Source organism: Bos javanicus, chromosome 2 (genome assembly GCF_032452875.1).
Source record: "Bos javanicus breed banteng chromosome 2, ARS-OSU_banteng_1.0, whole genome shotgun sequence".
NCBI classification, from domain to species: Eukaryota; Metazoa; Chordata; class Mammalia; order Artiodactyla; family Bovidae; genus Bos; species Bos javanicus.
The window spans coordinates 107517165-107531410 of record NC_083869.1 but is presented as its reverse complement, the minus strand read 5'-3'; the positions used below and the strand labels follow the sequence as shown (position 1 = coordinate 107531410).

The following is a 14246-nucleotide window of genomic DNA, read 5'->3' as shown; positions in this document are numbered from 1 at the left end:
GGGTTGATCTAAATATGAAACCAATAATAAATGTAAGGTACTCAGCACCAAGCCTAGCACATACAGGTTCTCAATAAATATCTTATTAGTACTAGTACTGTTATTGTTACTACTGCTGCAGTTATTATAGCCATTAGATGGACAAGCCTAAGCAGAGGCACCTGGGATTGTCAGGTGGGTGTGTACATCTGGGGGGTGAGGAGAGGGCTGTGGGCCTCAGAGCAGGGAGAGGTAAAGAGGCCGCGGTCACCCACCTGCCAGCTCCAGGGTGACTGAGCAGGCCTGTGTGCCGTGGCGGTTGCGGGCAGTGCAAGTGAGGGCTCCCAGGTCCCGGCGGCTCACCCGGCAGATCCTAAGAGAGTACTGGTCGTCATCCGGCTGGCTCAGCTCAAACACACCTGGCCGGGCCTCTAGGAGGGCTCCTCGGCAGCTGAGGGACACAGAACAGGGCAGTCACCCAGGATTCAGCCTCAGGGAGGTCAGCCTGGCCAGCTGAAGCCAGGCACCTCATGTGAGGAGTAGGGTCGGCAAGGCGGGCTCACCTCCTCCAGACAACCTGGGCCTCCACGTGGTTGAAGGTGACGGTGACACTGGCGGGCTGGCCCTCCACCACATACACGACGTCTGGCTTGTCCAGCACAGCGGGCGCCTCCTCCAGGGGCGGGCCTGCGAACGGGAGGGCTGGCTCAGTGCTGGGCCTCAGCACCCACTGCTCTCGGAATCCACCCCCCATCACCGCGTGAGCTCCATTTTTTTTTATAGACGAGGAAGCCAAGGCTCAGAGAGGTTTAGCAACTCGTCTAGGGAACTCAGCCAGGAGCGGCAGAGCTGAGATTGGACCCCCACCTCCTCTGACCCAGAGCCTCAGCCTCAACTTTGGTGCGTGCAGCTTTCAGGAGTGAGAAGGAAGCACTCTTGACAGGTAGGGGTCGTGTGTAGCCATGCCAATCCTGCCAGTTATTGCGTCCACACCAGCCCTGGAGCCTCCTCCACGGACACCCTGTCCCCTGGCCTGATGGCTCTTGCTCGCCCCCCTCCAGGAACACCAGGCTCACCACGCTCCAGCAGCTGTGTGGGCTCGGACGGGGGCGAGGGCTTGCTGCTGCTCTTGATGGTGGTGCTGAGAACCCGGAAGACGTGCTGGACCCCCTTTCGCAATCCGGTGGCTGCCCACCCGGGCTGCCGCAGGCCCGTGACCAGCGCCGTCCACTGGTCTGAGCCCAGCACCTGGTGCTGCACGGTGTAGGTCAGGGCGTCTGGGTCTAGCGGGGAGGCAGCTGCTAGAGGCGGGCCTGGTTGGGGTGCTCCCCGCCCCCGTTCTGCTGGCTCGGGACCCAGGGTCTCATCATCAGTCTGGTCTGAGGACCTGCCTCAGTTTCTCCTGTCACTTCTGCCCATTTCCCCACCTGCTCCTGTCCAGCCACAGGCGGGGGAAGGCTCAGGGCCCATGAGGTGTCAGGCATGCGGTCCAGTTACAGGCGGGGAGGGAGCTTAACTTAGCTCTAATTCCTTGCTACCACCTGAGGTAGACAGACTGAGGCACAGAGCAGGAGAATGCTGTGCACGGGGAAGAACCACCACCCAGGCACCCGGTCCCTCTGAGAAGGGAAGGCAACACGGCAGCCCCTGCTTTGCCTCCTCCCCTGACCCAGCACCAGGGCTCTGTCAACCATGGGGAGGGGGCCCGCAAAGCCACTTCTGTCCTATTTTCAACGCTCCATCCACTCCTACTCTGACCTGTATATCCCCATTGGCCTTGCCTTCCTCTCCTGGCCCCCACCCCGGTGCCCTGCCTGAGCTTGTCTTGTCCATGCCCCCCCCCACCCATGCCCCCATATGGCTGGGACCCACCGATAGCCATGTCCAGACTCCTCGGGGGGTTCCATGCAAGCGTGATCATCCTCCCAGTCACAGCCACTACCTGAGGGGCGCCGTCTGGGGGGCCTGGAACCACATCTGAAAGCCAGAGGTCCACCGTCCATGGGGGTCCTTTAGGGCCCCAGCACCCCACGGGATCGCCAAGCCTTGGGGCACAGGCTTGAGGTAAAGCCCCATGGGCACAGGCAAGGCCAGGTGGCTCCCCAGAGAATGGAGGGGAAAGAGAGCTGGTGCAGAGGCCCTGCCCTCATCCAGGTCCCCAGGTTGGCCAGAGGCTAGGCTATGTACCCAGCTGACCGGAGGGTACCTGCCTCACCTGTGACGTAGAGATGAGCATAGCAGGCGGCTTTGCCCAGCTTGTTAGCAATGACGCTCTTGTAGACACCAGCATGCTGAGGTCCCACGGCAGGGAACACCAAGCGATGGACATCCCTGTCTGGGGGCGGGGAGGGACATGACACTGGGCCTGAGCTGGAAAGATACTCCGGAGGGTGGGCCCATGCCATCCAGGCCTGGCCCTTCACCCCCCACCCCCTACAATCCGCTATAGGTGGGAGAGAAGGGCAGGGCAGACACAGAAGGGAGCCACACTCTAGGTCCAGGCTGCCCGTCCACACCTGCAGCCCCGCCCCTCCTGCCTGGTGCTCCAGCACTCAGGTCCAGACCTTCTCATCGTCCTCCACTACACTTCACCCTCTGCAGGTTCCTACCCCAGACAGTTCCCTCTTTTCCATCCTCAGAGCCACTGCCCATCCCATCTCCAGCTCAGAGCCCATCAAAGCCTCCACTTGCATGAGCCACACCCCACCAGCCTCATGTGATCACATGTGATCTCTCCACGTGAGGACCTTCATGGCACCTACTGCCAAACAGGTGGCCTCCAAAAGCCCTCAGTCCAAACTCATCCACCCCTGTCTCCTGCTATTCTTCCATGTCCTGACTCTGACCCACCATCAGGTCCCTAAACAAGCCACATGAGTCCCATCTCCAGGTCTCTGCTCACAAAATTCCTCTCTTCTGGACTGTTCTCTTACCTGAAGCCTCCTTCCCCTTCAAGATATAGTTTAGTGAGTGCCAGCCCTGGGCACTCCTCTCCATGCCCCTGGTCCCCTCTGCCCCTCCATCTCTGACTACCTCCCCAGGACCCCCAGCACCCGGCCCACACTGCTTCGGGTGGTCCTTCCTCTTCTTGCATGCACCCCGCCTCCCGTAAGCTCCTTGAAGACAGAGCTGATTTGTCCCACCAGGCTCAGTACTGAATGCCTTGTATGCAGTAAGTGCCAAGTACATTAGATTATAAATTACAATAACATTTGTTTGCACTGTGCCCAGTCCATGCCAGATATTTGACGTGCATGTCTTTCTCCATATCCTTTCAACAACCCTGCAAGAGTGTCCTCATGTTACCAATGAGGTCAGAGACACTAACAGACTTGTCCCAAGGTCACACCACTAATAGACAATGAAGCCATGGCTCGAACTTGGTTCCCTTGGATTCCCAAGCTCTCTCCCTACACTGTGCCTCCTGAATGATGGTGAGGAGGCCATCCCCCAGAGGGACATGAAGGGGAAGAGATGTGCACTGTCCTTCCTCCTCGACGTCAGGGCCGTCCCCAAACACCCCTCCCCGCTCTTAGAGGTTATCTCTGCCCAGAACAGCCACCCATTCATTTATCTCTGCTGACACTATTTATAAAGGAAGAGAAGCCCAACACCACTGCTGACCCCAGATACAGACAGAAACAGAGGCGCCGGCTCAGATCCTGAGACAGACGCTCAGCCTGGGCCTCAGAGCAGATTGGGAGATGGGAAGCCTGTGGGCTGAGCAAAGACAGTGGTGGATGGGGATTGAGGGGAGAGTCAGAGCCAAGGTGGTGACACTGGGGATGGGAGGGGTGAGTGGAGCACGGTGACAGGAGATGTCCTGGTTAGGCAGTCGGATGGTATTTGTCTACCTTTAGGTAAATCTCTGTTCCTCTGCAAGCCTCAGTTTTCCCATCTGTAAACAGGGACCATAATACTTGCCTTACAGTTCTGTGGTGAGGAACGTGGGATTCTCATGTCAGGCCTTTAGCATCAGGGCCTGGCACTCAAGAAGTGTCTACCAAAGGTGAGTTTTGTCACATTGCAGCAGCAGTTAGAGGAACCCATCACGGGTTGCGGGGTGGCACTGTCTGATAGGGCGTAGCTAGACCTTCTCACACGAGGCTCAGATTCCTTCAAGGATGGAACTGAGATACTCCTTGAGAAAATACCCCAGGCTAGGAGGACACCTGGAGAAGGCGATGGCACCCCACTCCAGTACTCTTGCCTGGAGAATCCCATGGTGGAGGACCCTGGTAGGCTGTGGTCCATGGGGTCACTAAGAGTCGGACACGACTAAGCGACTTCACTTTCACTTTTCGCTTTCATGCATTGGAGAAGGAAATGGCAATGCACTCCAGTGTTCTTGCCTGGAGAATCCCAGGGACGGGGGAGCCTAGTGGGCTGCTGTCTATGGGGTCGCACAGAGTCGGACACGACTGAAGCGACTTAGTAGGAGGAGGAGGAGGACACCAACCCAAACGTGTCCCTCTGTAATTTTCCTGCTGTTCTTTCTTCTTTATTTGTTATTGAACAACCCTGGACCAAGCATCCTTTTGATGCAGATGCTATCCACGTCAGGATTTTCACTGGAATTTCTCCAGGAGGGTGTGAGAAGCATCACTTTATCGACAAGGATGATGGTAATGGTAACAACAGCAGCCGTAACAGTGACATTTAACACCCAGTGGCCCCTTGCTATTCGCCCTACGCGCTCTCTGTGTATTAACTGATTCAATTCCCACAACAAGCCTACCACAGATGAGGAAACTGAGGCTTGGAGAGTTCTGTAACTTGCCACAGTCAGTAACAGGCTGACTGCTGGGCCAGTAAGTGCTAACAGGCCTCTGAGGCCGAGAGTGGTGACCCAGCAGATGGGGGCCGGGTGGGCTCAAGGCAGGAGGCTGTGACCCCATAGCCTCTGTGGGCTCCCAAGCACCCCATCCCTGATCAGGTGAGAGAAGGCAGGCCCAAGGGTGGGCAGAGGGGATGGGCTCTTGCAAGCAAAGAGGATGCTGGAGGGGACAGCCCCAGCGTCCCTTCCCGGACACGTACACTGCGTCATGCGTCGGTCGTCGCTGCTCTGGATGCGGTGGCCGTTGTGGAACCAGCTGATGGTGGGGTAGGGCAGGCCGGTCACCTGGCACTCCAGCATGGCCTCCTTGGCCAGTCCCACATCCAGATCCTGCAGCGGCCGCAGGAAGTCGGGCATGGACAGCCGCTCCAGCTCACCCTGCTCGGGCTCCTCGGGGATGGAGGGCATCTTCTCCAGCTTGGAGCTGTAAGAACCACACAGTGGCCCAGGGGCCTGGAGTCGCACCTCCTACCACAGGGCTGGGGCCCCCGGAGGCAGCCCTGGCTGCGCGGGGGTAGCGGGGGGCCCGGGGTGGTACCTAGGGCCGGTGGCGGCTGTCCGAGGCTCCTCCACGTAGAGCTGGGCTGAGCAGTGGGCCTGGCCGTGGGTGTTGGCAGCACTGACCGCGTAGAGCCCCTCATCCTCACTGCCCACGTGTGCGATGTGCAGCGAATGCAGGCCCCCGTCCTGCCGCAGCCGCACGTTCTCGCTCTCCTCCACGGGGTGGCCTGCGAGGGATGGGGGTCAGGCGGCAGCCTCAGACAGTGGCCCTGCCCTCTGACCCCTCAGGGGTCCCCCTCCCGACATCTGCGGGGTGGAGGGCCATACCAAAGTGAGTCCAGGTAACGGAGGGGGGCGGGCTCCCGCTGATCTTGCAGTCAAAGCGGGCAGCGCGGCCCTCCAGCACTTCCACGTCCTCCAGCAGCCGCGTGAACAGGGGTGCCAGCGAGGGCCGCACGGTCAGCCGGGCACTGCAGGTCAGTTCATCTGGCAGGGAGGGGTCAGCACTGAGGCAGGGAAGGCTGTGGAGCCCTGGGCGCCCCAACCCACCAGACTCGCCCTCGTGCTAGGCAGGTAAAAGGAGCTTGGGCAAAAATTGGAGCCTGTGAAGAGCCCAGCCAGGTCCCGGGGCACCAGTCTGAGACCACGGGCAAGATCGAGAGGCCGAACCTTCTCCAGAGGCTGGTAGGCAGCGAGAGTAGGGAGCAGACTGCTGGGGCAGTCAGTGGGGTACGTGGGAGACCAGGGCATGGCCTGGCTCTCCCCTCCTCACCTCGTCCTGCCCACCCAGGGTGAACCTCAGCACAGCTCTAAGACAAGGGCCTAAAGCCAAGCCCACTCCGTCCTCCACACCCCTTCCCTCTACCCTTGGAACTCTCCTCTATGGCCAGGTCGTGCCCACACTCCCTCACCCCCGTCCCAGACCCAGAGCACATGCCCCTGTGCCCCACACTACCACTGCACGCAGAATCTTCTGGGGAAACAGCAGCCCCTGACGCTGACCTGATCCCTTCCTGCTTACAAAGGCCTCAGTGTCCCCTTTAGGTGCACATCAGCACAACCAGATGAGGCATTATCTCAGCTCCTCACACAAGGACGGGGACCAGGCCAGAGATGTCATTAATAACAGCAGACATTCATTAGGCGCCATCTTCGCCAGGTGCTTAGCTTTGTCCATCCATACATTATCTCATTAGCCCTATCGCTCCTGCTACGAGGCAGGCATTACCACAATCCCTGTTTACAGGCGAACGGCCTAAAACTCCGAGAAATGAAGTGACTTGTCCAGTTACGCAGCTGCCATATGGCCAGGCAAGAACTGGAACCCCAGTCCAGGTGTGGTTGCTACACGCTGGCAGTGGGCTCCCCAACAGGAACGACAGTGAACACTGACACCGTGTCAAACACCTGCTTTGTGCCAGGTGTGACTGCCGGTGCTGCCTTGAAGGAGGCAGGTGTACTGCACTCTCTCACCCCACTGCTCTTCTCCCCAGAGATGGAGGCCCGTTTTCTGGTCGTCTTATTCAGCACCAGCACCATCGGGGCTCCTACACTTCCACTCCCCTCCCTCCAGCTCTTGGGAGCCGGCAGCAGCCCTCGGGCCCAAGTGGGCAGTTACCTTTGGCCGTGCTGAGCTTGCAGGTGTAGACGCCGCTGTCGTCCTCATGCACAGAGGTGAGCAGCAGCTTGCATTTGCGGCCATCGAAATGCATCTTGCATTTGAGTAGTGCAGGCTGCAGCAGGCGGCCTCGGCACAGCCAGTCTACCTCCACGTCGGTGGGACCCGCCACCAGGCACTCAAACAGCGCCATCTCCCCGGCCCCCACGTCCACGTCCTGCAGAGGGGCCAGCACGGCCAGGGACCGGCTTTCAGGGTGTGCTGGGTGGGGGAAGCAGCCACAGGGGGCACACATGGAGCAGAGAAACACGGGCCGAGGGAGACACACACGCACACACACAGAGAGACAGACAGACAGACACAGAGAGAGAGATGCATTTTGTTCCTTTGGAGACAGGGAAAGCCCGCCCGCCCAGCAGGCCAAGATAGCAAGGGGCTCCCAGGCCTGGCTTCCGCATGGCCATCCCACCTGGGCCAGAGAGGGGGAACTCGGGGGAAGCGGGAGGGAATCAAGGGCATGAAAACCGAGAGGGCCACATGGGGACAGAGACGGCGGCGGAAAAAGAAGACACAGCACACCAGCTGGGTACAAACTGGACTTTATTTGAACTAAGAAACAGGTATTTCTGAATATGTCCACACCCACTACAGCAGGCCCCTATTCCTGCGCCAAGCCTGGCTAACTCTCATTCTCAAATAGAGCATCCCTGGCCCTGATAGTGAACAAGGGAGCCCCGAAGGGCCCTAAGCCTGCCGCCCACGGCCAGGCTTCAGCCAGGCCTCCTCATCAGCACAGGGCCAAGGGCCTCTGGCTTTTGGTCTCTTGTGAAATAGAAAGGATTGTGCCATTTGAAACCCATTTCTGGAATGGTCAGTGCCCCCTGAGCCCCTTGCCCACAGCCCCCTGCCCCTCTGGTTCCCTCTATCCTACGGACGCCAGGCCATGTCCTCTCCCCCTTTGCCTGACCCCACGCCAGCTGGAGGGCATCCTTCCCTGACTGTCACAGACACACAGACAGACAAACAGAAAGACAGACAGGGCCTATAGCAGAGGCAGCACATGCACTCGCTGGGTGCTCCCCTTCGGGGAGAGACTGGGGGGTGGTCTTGATACCCCTCACAGCCGCCCTCCCCTCCTGGCACCCAGTCCGTGGGGGAGCTCCCAGCCTGCCCGACCATGTGTCCGCTTGGGGAGGGGGGGTCCATAAGGGCTCATGGGCTGTCCCAGGACGCTGCGTGGGTGGGGAGGGGAGGGGAGGCTGGGACAGGGTCCGGGCCGGCAGGGTCTGTGGGCAGGAGGCAGTGAAACACAGCGAGGTCCGAGAGGTGCCTGAGACAGGGGCGCGGCTCGGAGGGTAGCGGGGGGGAGCGCAGGCGGCCCCCTGAGCTCACTCGCCTGTGTACAGACAAAAACCTCAGTCAGCAAGCGGCAGGTTAGTGCAGCACACGCACACGCACGCACAGGCACGCACACGCACGCAGACCTGGCTAGGGCCCCTCTTAAGACTGCCAGGGCGGCATTGCTACTTTCGGCTCCCCGCCCAGGTTGGCCCTGGGGGGAGGGGGCGGCAGTCAGCCAGAGGCCAGGTCTCCAGGGTTCCTGGGCAGGCAGAGGCCCTGGGCAACCAAGAAGAAGGCATTCCTAGGCGTCAGGAGAACCCCAACCGCCTGGGGGACACTGGGAGGAATCCCAAAGAGAGAAGCACCAAGACGTGGGTTAACACAGAGAAGCAAGGCAGAGCCAGATCCTGGGGGGCGGGGGCCGGGTGGGGGAAGGAGCAGGACAGGGAAGGGGGCTGGGCTGGGGAGGTGGGCAGGAGGAGAGCTAAAGAATTCAGAGATGGAAGAGGTGGCAGCCCCAGGCACCAGGAGGCATGGGCATGGTCACTAAGCGCATGGGGACTGAGGAGGTGACCATGACTCTCAGGGTCCATGCTCCAATAGGGAGCTGGGGGGCTCCTCAGAGCTGGCCTCTGCCAGGAGGAGGGGGTGGTGGCTGAGTGTGGAGCTGGGGAGAGGGGTTCCTGGCCCTGAACTGCCCACAGGGAAGGTGGGGAGTAGAAGGTGAGGCAGAGGGCCTGCCCTGGGGAGGAAAAGCATCAGCCCCAAGGGGCCGCCTGCTGTCCTGAGGCCTAGAGGCCACCTGTCCTTACGCCCCAACTCCAGGGGCCCAGTCCTCTCCGTGTCTTCCCAGCTCTGCTCACCCTGGCGACCCCGGGGTCCCTGCAACGCTCCATGCCCAAGTCACTCCAAGGGCCCCTCCGGACGGGTCCGACTATCAAACACTCCCCACTGCCACCCCCAACCACGGTATCGTCCACACAGCAATGGGATGGGTGGAAGAAGCAAGAGAGGAGCAGGGAGTGGGTGTGAGGAAGGGGCCTGGCAAGGTGACCAAGGCTTAGAAGAGTGTGAGATGAGGACCGCCGGCGACAGGAAGCAGGGTCTCTCGAGCTGGCACCGGAGCAGGCGTGATGGAGGGTAGGGAAAGCAGTACTGTGTAGTAAGCTGAGCGCTCAATAATTTGCTGTGTGACCTAGGGCAAATTGCCTCCCCTCTCTGGGTCTCAGTTTACTCACTACAGCATGAGCAGCTGAACCTGGGGACCTCGAAGGCCCTTTCAGTTGTGGAAAGCCATTAACTAAGCTTGTGTGAAAATTGGCAACCGGGCAGGGATGAGGCCAGGGCCAGGGTGAGGGGTTTGTAGAGAGTGTGAGGTACTCACCTCTGACCTCCAGGCGCGCCTCACACTGTCGAGCGCCATACTCGTTAACCGCCTTGCAGGTGTAGAAGCCAGCGTCGCCCCGCTCGGCAGCCAGGATCCGAAGCCGGCAGAGCCCATCCTCTGCCTCCTCAGCAAAGCGCCGCTGGTCTGGGCGCACAGGCTGACGGTTTCTCAGCCTGTCAGAAGGGTGAGAACTCAGTCCCCGGGCCCTGCGAGCATGGGGCTGCAAAGCCAAGCAGGCCTCCCACCCCAACATCATTCGTCCGCTCCCCAGATATGTCTCACTGGGCATGGGTACCCCTGGGTTACAGGGCTTGCTTTTCACCTTGACTCGCAATCCCACCACTGCCCCCTGCCCCCCAGGAACTTCCAGACACCCTCTGCCCACCTGGGTCACTCCCTTCTTGGAACCTAACTGCATATGTGTGTGTGTGTGTGTGTGTGTGTGCGTTTAGGGGCATCCAACTCTTTGTGGCCCTGTGGACTGTAGCCCGCCAGGCTCCTCTGTCCATGGGATTTTCCGGGCAATTGCAGTTAAGAGTAACACCAAGCTATTCAGCTCTTGATAATCCTTAGATTTTTGTCTTGTTTTAACTTATGTTAATGGAGAGATAGCTTTCTCACTTCCCAAAAGGAATAGGAAATAATTTAGTGTTAAGAAACTACACTGGGGACTAGATAATCATTTAAAAGTGAAAAAGAGAACCCAAACCAATAGAAACCTAAGCCAAATGAGTCATCAAATGGCACCTGAGACGAAGCCCTGCAGCTAAGGCCCAAGTTTAACTCTGGACACTGGCAGCTCAGAAACAAATTAAGTGTGGGCCCAGTGCAGGGCTGGGCACAGCACAGGCCTCAAAAAAGTCACCCTGTTGTCAAACAACAGGGCTGAGGTTGGGATGAGGGTTGGGAAGCTTCTTCAGGAGCGAGAGGACACAGGGTCATTCACGCCAAGTGGACAGACAGGAGACCATCTGTTACCCAAACCCTTCGCAGAGGGGAAGCCCTGAATGAGTGTGAACACCAGGGCAGGGGTGGGGCCACGGTGCGGGTAGCCTGGGATGGTAGCCTGGGGTCCCACTGTGCCTGGGATGATGCCCCTTCGGACAGACTGAATTCCACAAAGGGTTCACTGACCCCCCACCCAAAGCCAGGCTTCACAGGGCCCAGCCCAGAGCCGGCAAAGCTGGAAGATGGTAGTCAGGGGCTGCTACTCACCAGGAGACCACCGGCTTGGGTTCGCCCTGCACACGGATGCTCATGGTGACGTCTTGGCCTTCCCTTACTGACTGGTCCATAAGTGAGACCTGCAGGGGACCCCGAGGTGTCAGGTGAGACAGGGCCCAGCTTTGGCTCCTAGGGGAGGGGGACCCTGGGTCAGAGGTCTCTTCCACACCAGTCTGATGGAGACCGACTCTGGGTAAGAAGGGTTGATGGGACAAAGCCCCAGGCCTTGCTGGAGCCTGGTGTGGTCCCAAGAACAAAGGGCCACACAAAGGAATAGGAAGCTGGGGGCTGGCCTTAGGGGGTCTGACCTTGAAAGTAGGGGGCGCCTTGGAGCCAGTGTCCGAGGAACGGCGATTCTGGCCAGGACTGAGCTTCATGGTGGGGGCTCGGGGCCAGGTCTCCCCGGGTTCCGGGAACTCCTCTGGGGGGCTCAGATACTCCTCGTCAGAGGTGATAGGACTGCTGAAAGGAGATGTTGACCCACCTGGAGGAGAGACAGAGGAGAAACAGTGCCATAGGGATGTCTGGAAGAAAGTGGGGTGGGCAGGGAGACTGAGACAGCTAGTGGAATAGTCTGGGGTCAAGGACCTGATAAGGTCTGCAAAGTCGCAGAGCCCAGGAGTTGACATGGCTCCGTAAAGGCCCAGGAGCCAAGGAAGCTCAGAAGGCCAGCCCTGCCCTGACTTCACATCCCGGGGCTCCTACTCACTCGCTGTGACCTTGCCCAGGTGTTTCCTGTCACAGAGCCCTGGACTCGTGATCTGCCAGAAGCTCCCAACCCTGACCCTGCTGATCCTCTTGAGTGGGGCAACCATAGGGAATGGCCTGGGGCAAAGAATTCAGGCCCCAGAGGGGCCGTTCCTGGACCTTGTGGGAGATTTGGGATTCCACTGGAGCAGGGAACCCAGCATTGAACTGCAGGCCCCCAGTTCAGGTAGGTCATGGCTCTGGACCCCAGAGTGGCACAACCAGGAAACCCGTTTCTCGGGTGAGCTGGGCCTGGTGCAGAGGAACACACACCTCGGACAAGCCCCATCCTGACCTCAGTGCCAAGGCCCATGAGGCGGCACTGTCCAGCCAGCCCTTCCCCCACTCCCTTCTCAGCTTCCTGCCCCAGATACCCCAGGGGCACCTGTTGGCCCCAGCCCTGGAGTACAAACCCCCAAACTCTCAGGGGCCAGGAAGGCAGAGTTTTGAGTCATCCACAGAGAAGGGCGGCTCAGGGGAAGAGGAGGGGGCACCAGCACCGCTTCGGGAGAGGGGTGTCCCCAGGGCCCTGACGCCCTCCCCTGCAACTGGCCAAGGGCCCAGCCTCACTGAGCTGGCTCCAATCCGACTGCCAAATACAGACATGAATCTGCCACAGCCCCCTGGCCCCTCCTCCTGGTCCCCCACCCCAAGCCCCTTTGGCTTCGCCCAGGGGCAGGGCTTGCACCCCAACTTACCCCACGAGACTCTGCACACGGACCCCAGCCGGCGCTTGTCCTGAAGGCTCTGTCCTGGCACCAGGCCTCCTGTGGCCTGCCCACTGCCCACCCCTCTGGCTCCCCAGGGAGCAGGAGCCCAGCCTGCCCAGCCCCACTCACTCTGCTGAGGCTCTGCACGAGGTCCAGGGGGAGGGGAAGGAGCCTGGGGAGGGGGAAGGAGGAGGTAGGGGCTGGCCTGGCCGGGACAGGCTGGGTGGCAGGCAGGCAGCTGGCCGGGGGAGGTGGTGCCTGGGCCCTGGAGCGGAGGGGGAGGAGAGGGGAGGGGCAAAGCGGCCTCCCTATTTAGCCACCCTGATCATTCCCAAGCGGCGGGATCTGCCTTTTCTCTCCTTACGGCTTCTGGACCCTGACAAATGAGAAACCCCCTTAATGGTGCCTCGGCTCAAAGGGTGGGGGGGGGGGGGCGCGCTCAGTCCCCAGGGGAAGACGAGAGTGACACTTGGCTGCAGCAGTCAAGATGCCCGCATCTGACCCATTTGTCTTGCCGTGTCCACCACAGGAGGTACTGACGGCAAACGGCCCCTATGATGCCCTTTTCCCTGACCATTAAATGGCTAAGCTCCCTGATGCTGGAATCCACACCACCAAGCCTCAACCACTAGAGCTGGGCCGTGCCCAGTCTTCCCTGGTGCTGAGGATCAGAGAGCTGTCGGGACCTTTGACTTCTACTTGAGGGGCCCAGAGTCCCCACTCTGCCTCTCCAGTCCTGCCATGGCAGGTGTGGCCCCGCAGCGACCGTGGGTTCCTGAGCCTTGCACCCAGCCCCCTCCTCTACCGGCTCTACCAGGGACCTGTTGGCGACATCCCTCACCCTCTCTGCCCACCAGAGCCGACAGGTCAGGAGGACAGAGGCCGCTGCCCACAGTGACCCCTCACCACTAGCACCCATCTGCACTTGGATGGGCATGGGGCTCGGAGACAGAGCAGCAGAGCAGGGGAGCTGTTGAGGAGAGGTCACATGGCCTTCTCCCGCCAGCAATCACCCCCGCCCTGCGGCCACATTCCCAAGCTATGACCTGTGTTTCCCAGCGCTGCCAGTGAAGAAGGGGGGAGGGCCCACCATTCAGGTTGGCTGTCCTGACATGGAGATGGGAGAGGGAAGTCAGGATGGCACTTGATGAGCATCTGCTCAGGGTTTGAGCACTAGTTGATGCCGAGATCACAGGCATAGCCCCTGGAGGCAGGCATCCCCCTCCTCTCCGTGGAGTCTGGTGACCTCTGGGGTCACCTGCAGGTTGAACAGCACTGAGGTAGCTCAAGTGCCCAAAGAGAGACTGCAGAAGTTAGAGCTTGACCAGCAGGGTTTGCAGGGAGCCCGAGACCCCTGGTGGTGGCTGGGGGAATAGCACCTGGGGCATGGGGTGATCAAGGGATTCAGGAATCCACCTGCAAAGCATGAGACCCCGGTTGATTCCTGGGTCGGGAAAATCCACTGGAGAAGGAGTAGGCTACCCACTCCAGTATTCTTGGGCTTCCCTTGTGGCTCAGCTGGTAAAGAATCTGCCTGCAATGCAGTAGACCTGGGTTCGATCCCTGGGTTGGGAAGATCCCCTGGAGAAGGGAAAGGCTACCCACTTCAGTATTCTAGCCTAGAGAATTCCATGGACTCTATAGTCCATGGGGTCGCAAAGAGTAGGACATGACTGAGTGACTTTCACTTTCACTTTCAAGTCCCTTAGTGGCTTCCTGGGTAGCTTAGCTAATAAAGAATTTGCCTGCAACTCAGGAGACCCCGGTTCGATTCCTGGGTTGGGAATTAGGAAGCCCACAAGTCGGGGAGCTCTCCCTCTTAAGACCAGTGCATCTCAACATCCCCAGAGGTGTTGCTGGTATAGACACAGTCACAGCCACCTACATGAAAAGCCTCTACAT

The 14246-nt window shown here is 59.7% G+C and overlaps 1 protein-coding gene across 15 annotated transcripts in view; it reads right to left on the bottom strand.

Moving 5' to 3' along the window:
* SPEG (striated muscle enriched protein kinase) overlaps nt 1-14246 on the bottom strand; it is a 58770-nt gene that overhangs the window by 20044 nt on the left and 24480 nt on the right. For 7 of the 15 annotated variants that reach the window (XM_061385914.1, XM_061385845.1, XM_061385851.1 and 4 more), the window contains 12 exons: nt 11196-11371; nt 10879-10967; nt 9661-9836; nt 6936-7196; nt 5645-5803; nt 5355-5544; nt 5017-5240; nt 2195-2314; nt 1852-1956; nt 1056-1262; nt 543-666; nt 255-430 (listed from right to left, as the gene is read on the bottom strand). In XM_061385914.1, coding sequence (XP_061241898.1) covers nt 255-430; nt 543-666; nt 1056-1262; nt 1852-1956; nt 2195-2314; nt 5017-5240; nt 5355-5544; nt 5645-5803; nt 6936-7196; nt 9661-9836; nt 10879-10967; nt 11196-11371 — 2007 coding nt within the window. The other 8 variants (XM_061385934.1, XM_061385944.1, XM_061385903.1 and 5 more) reach the window with 7 other exon arrangements.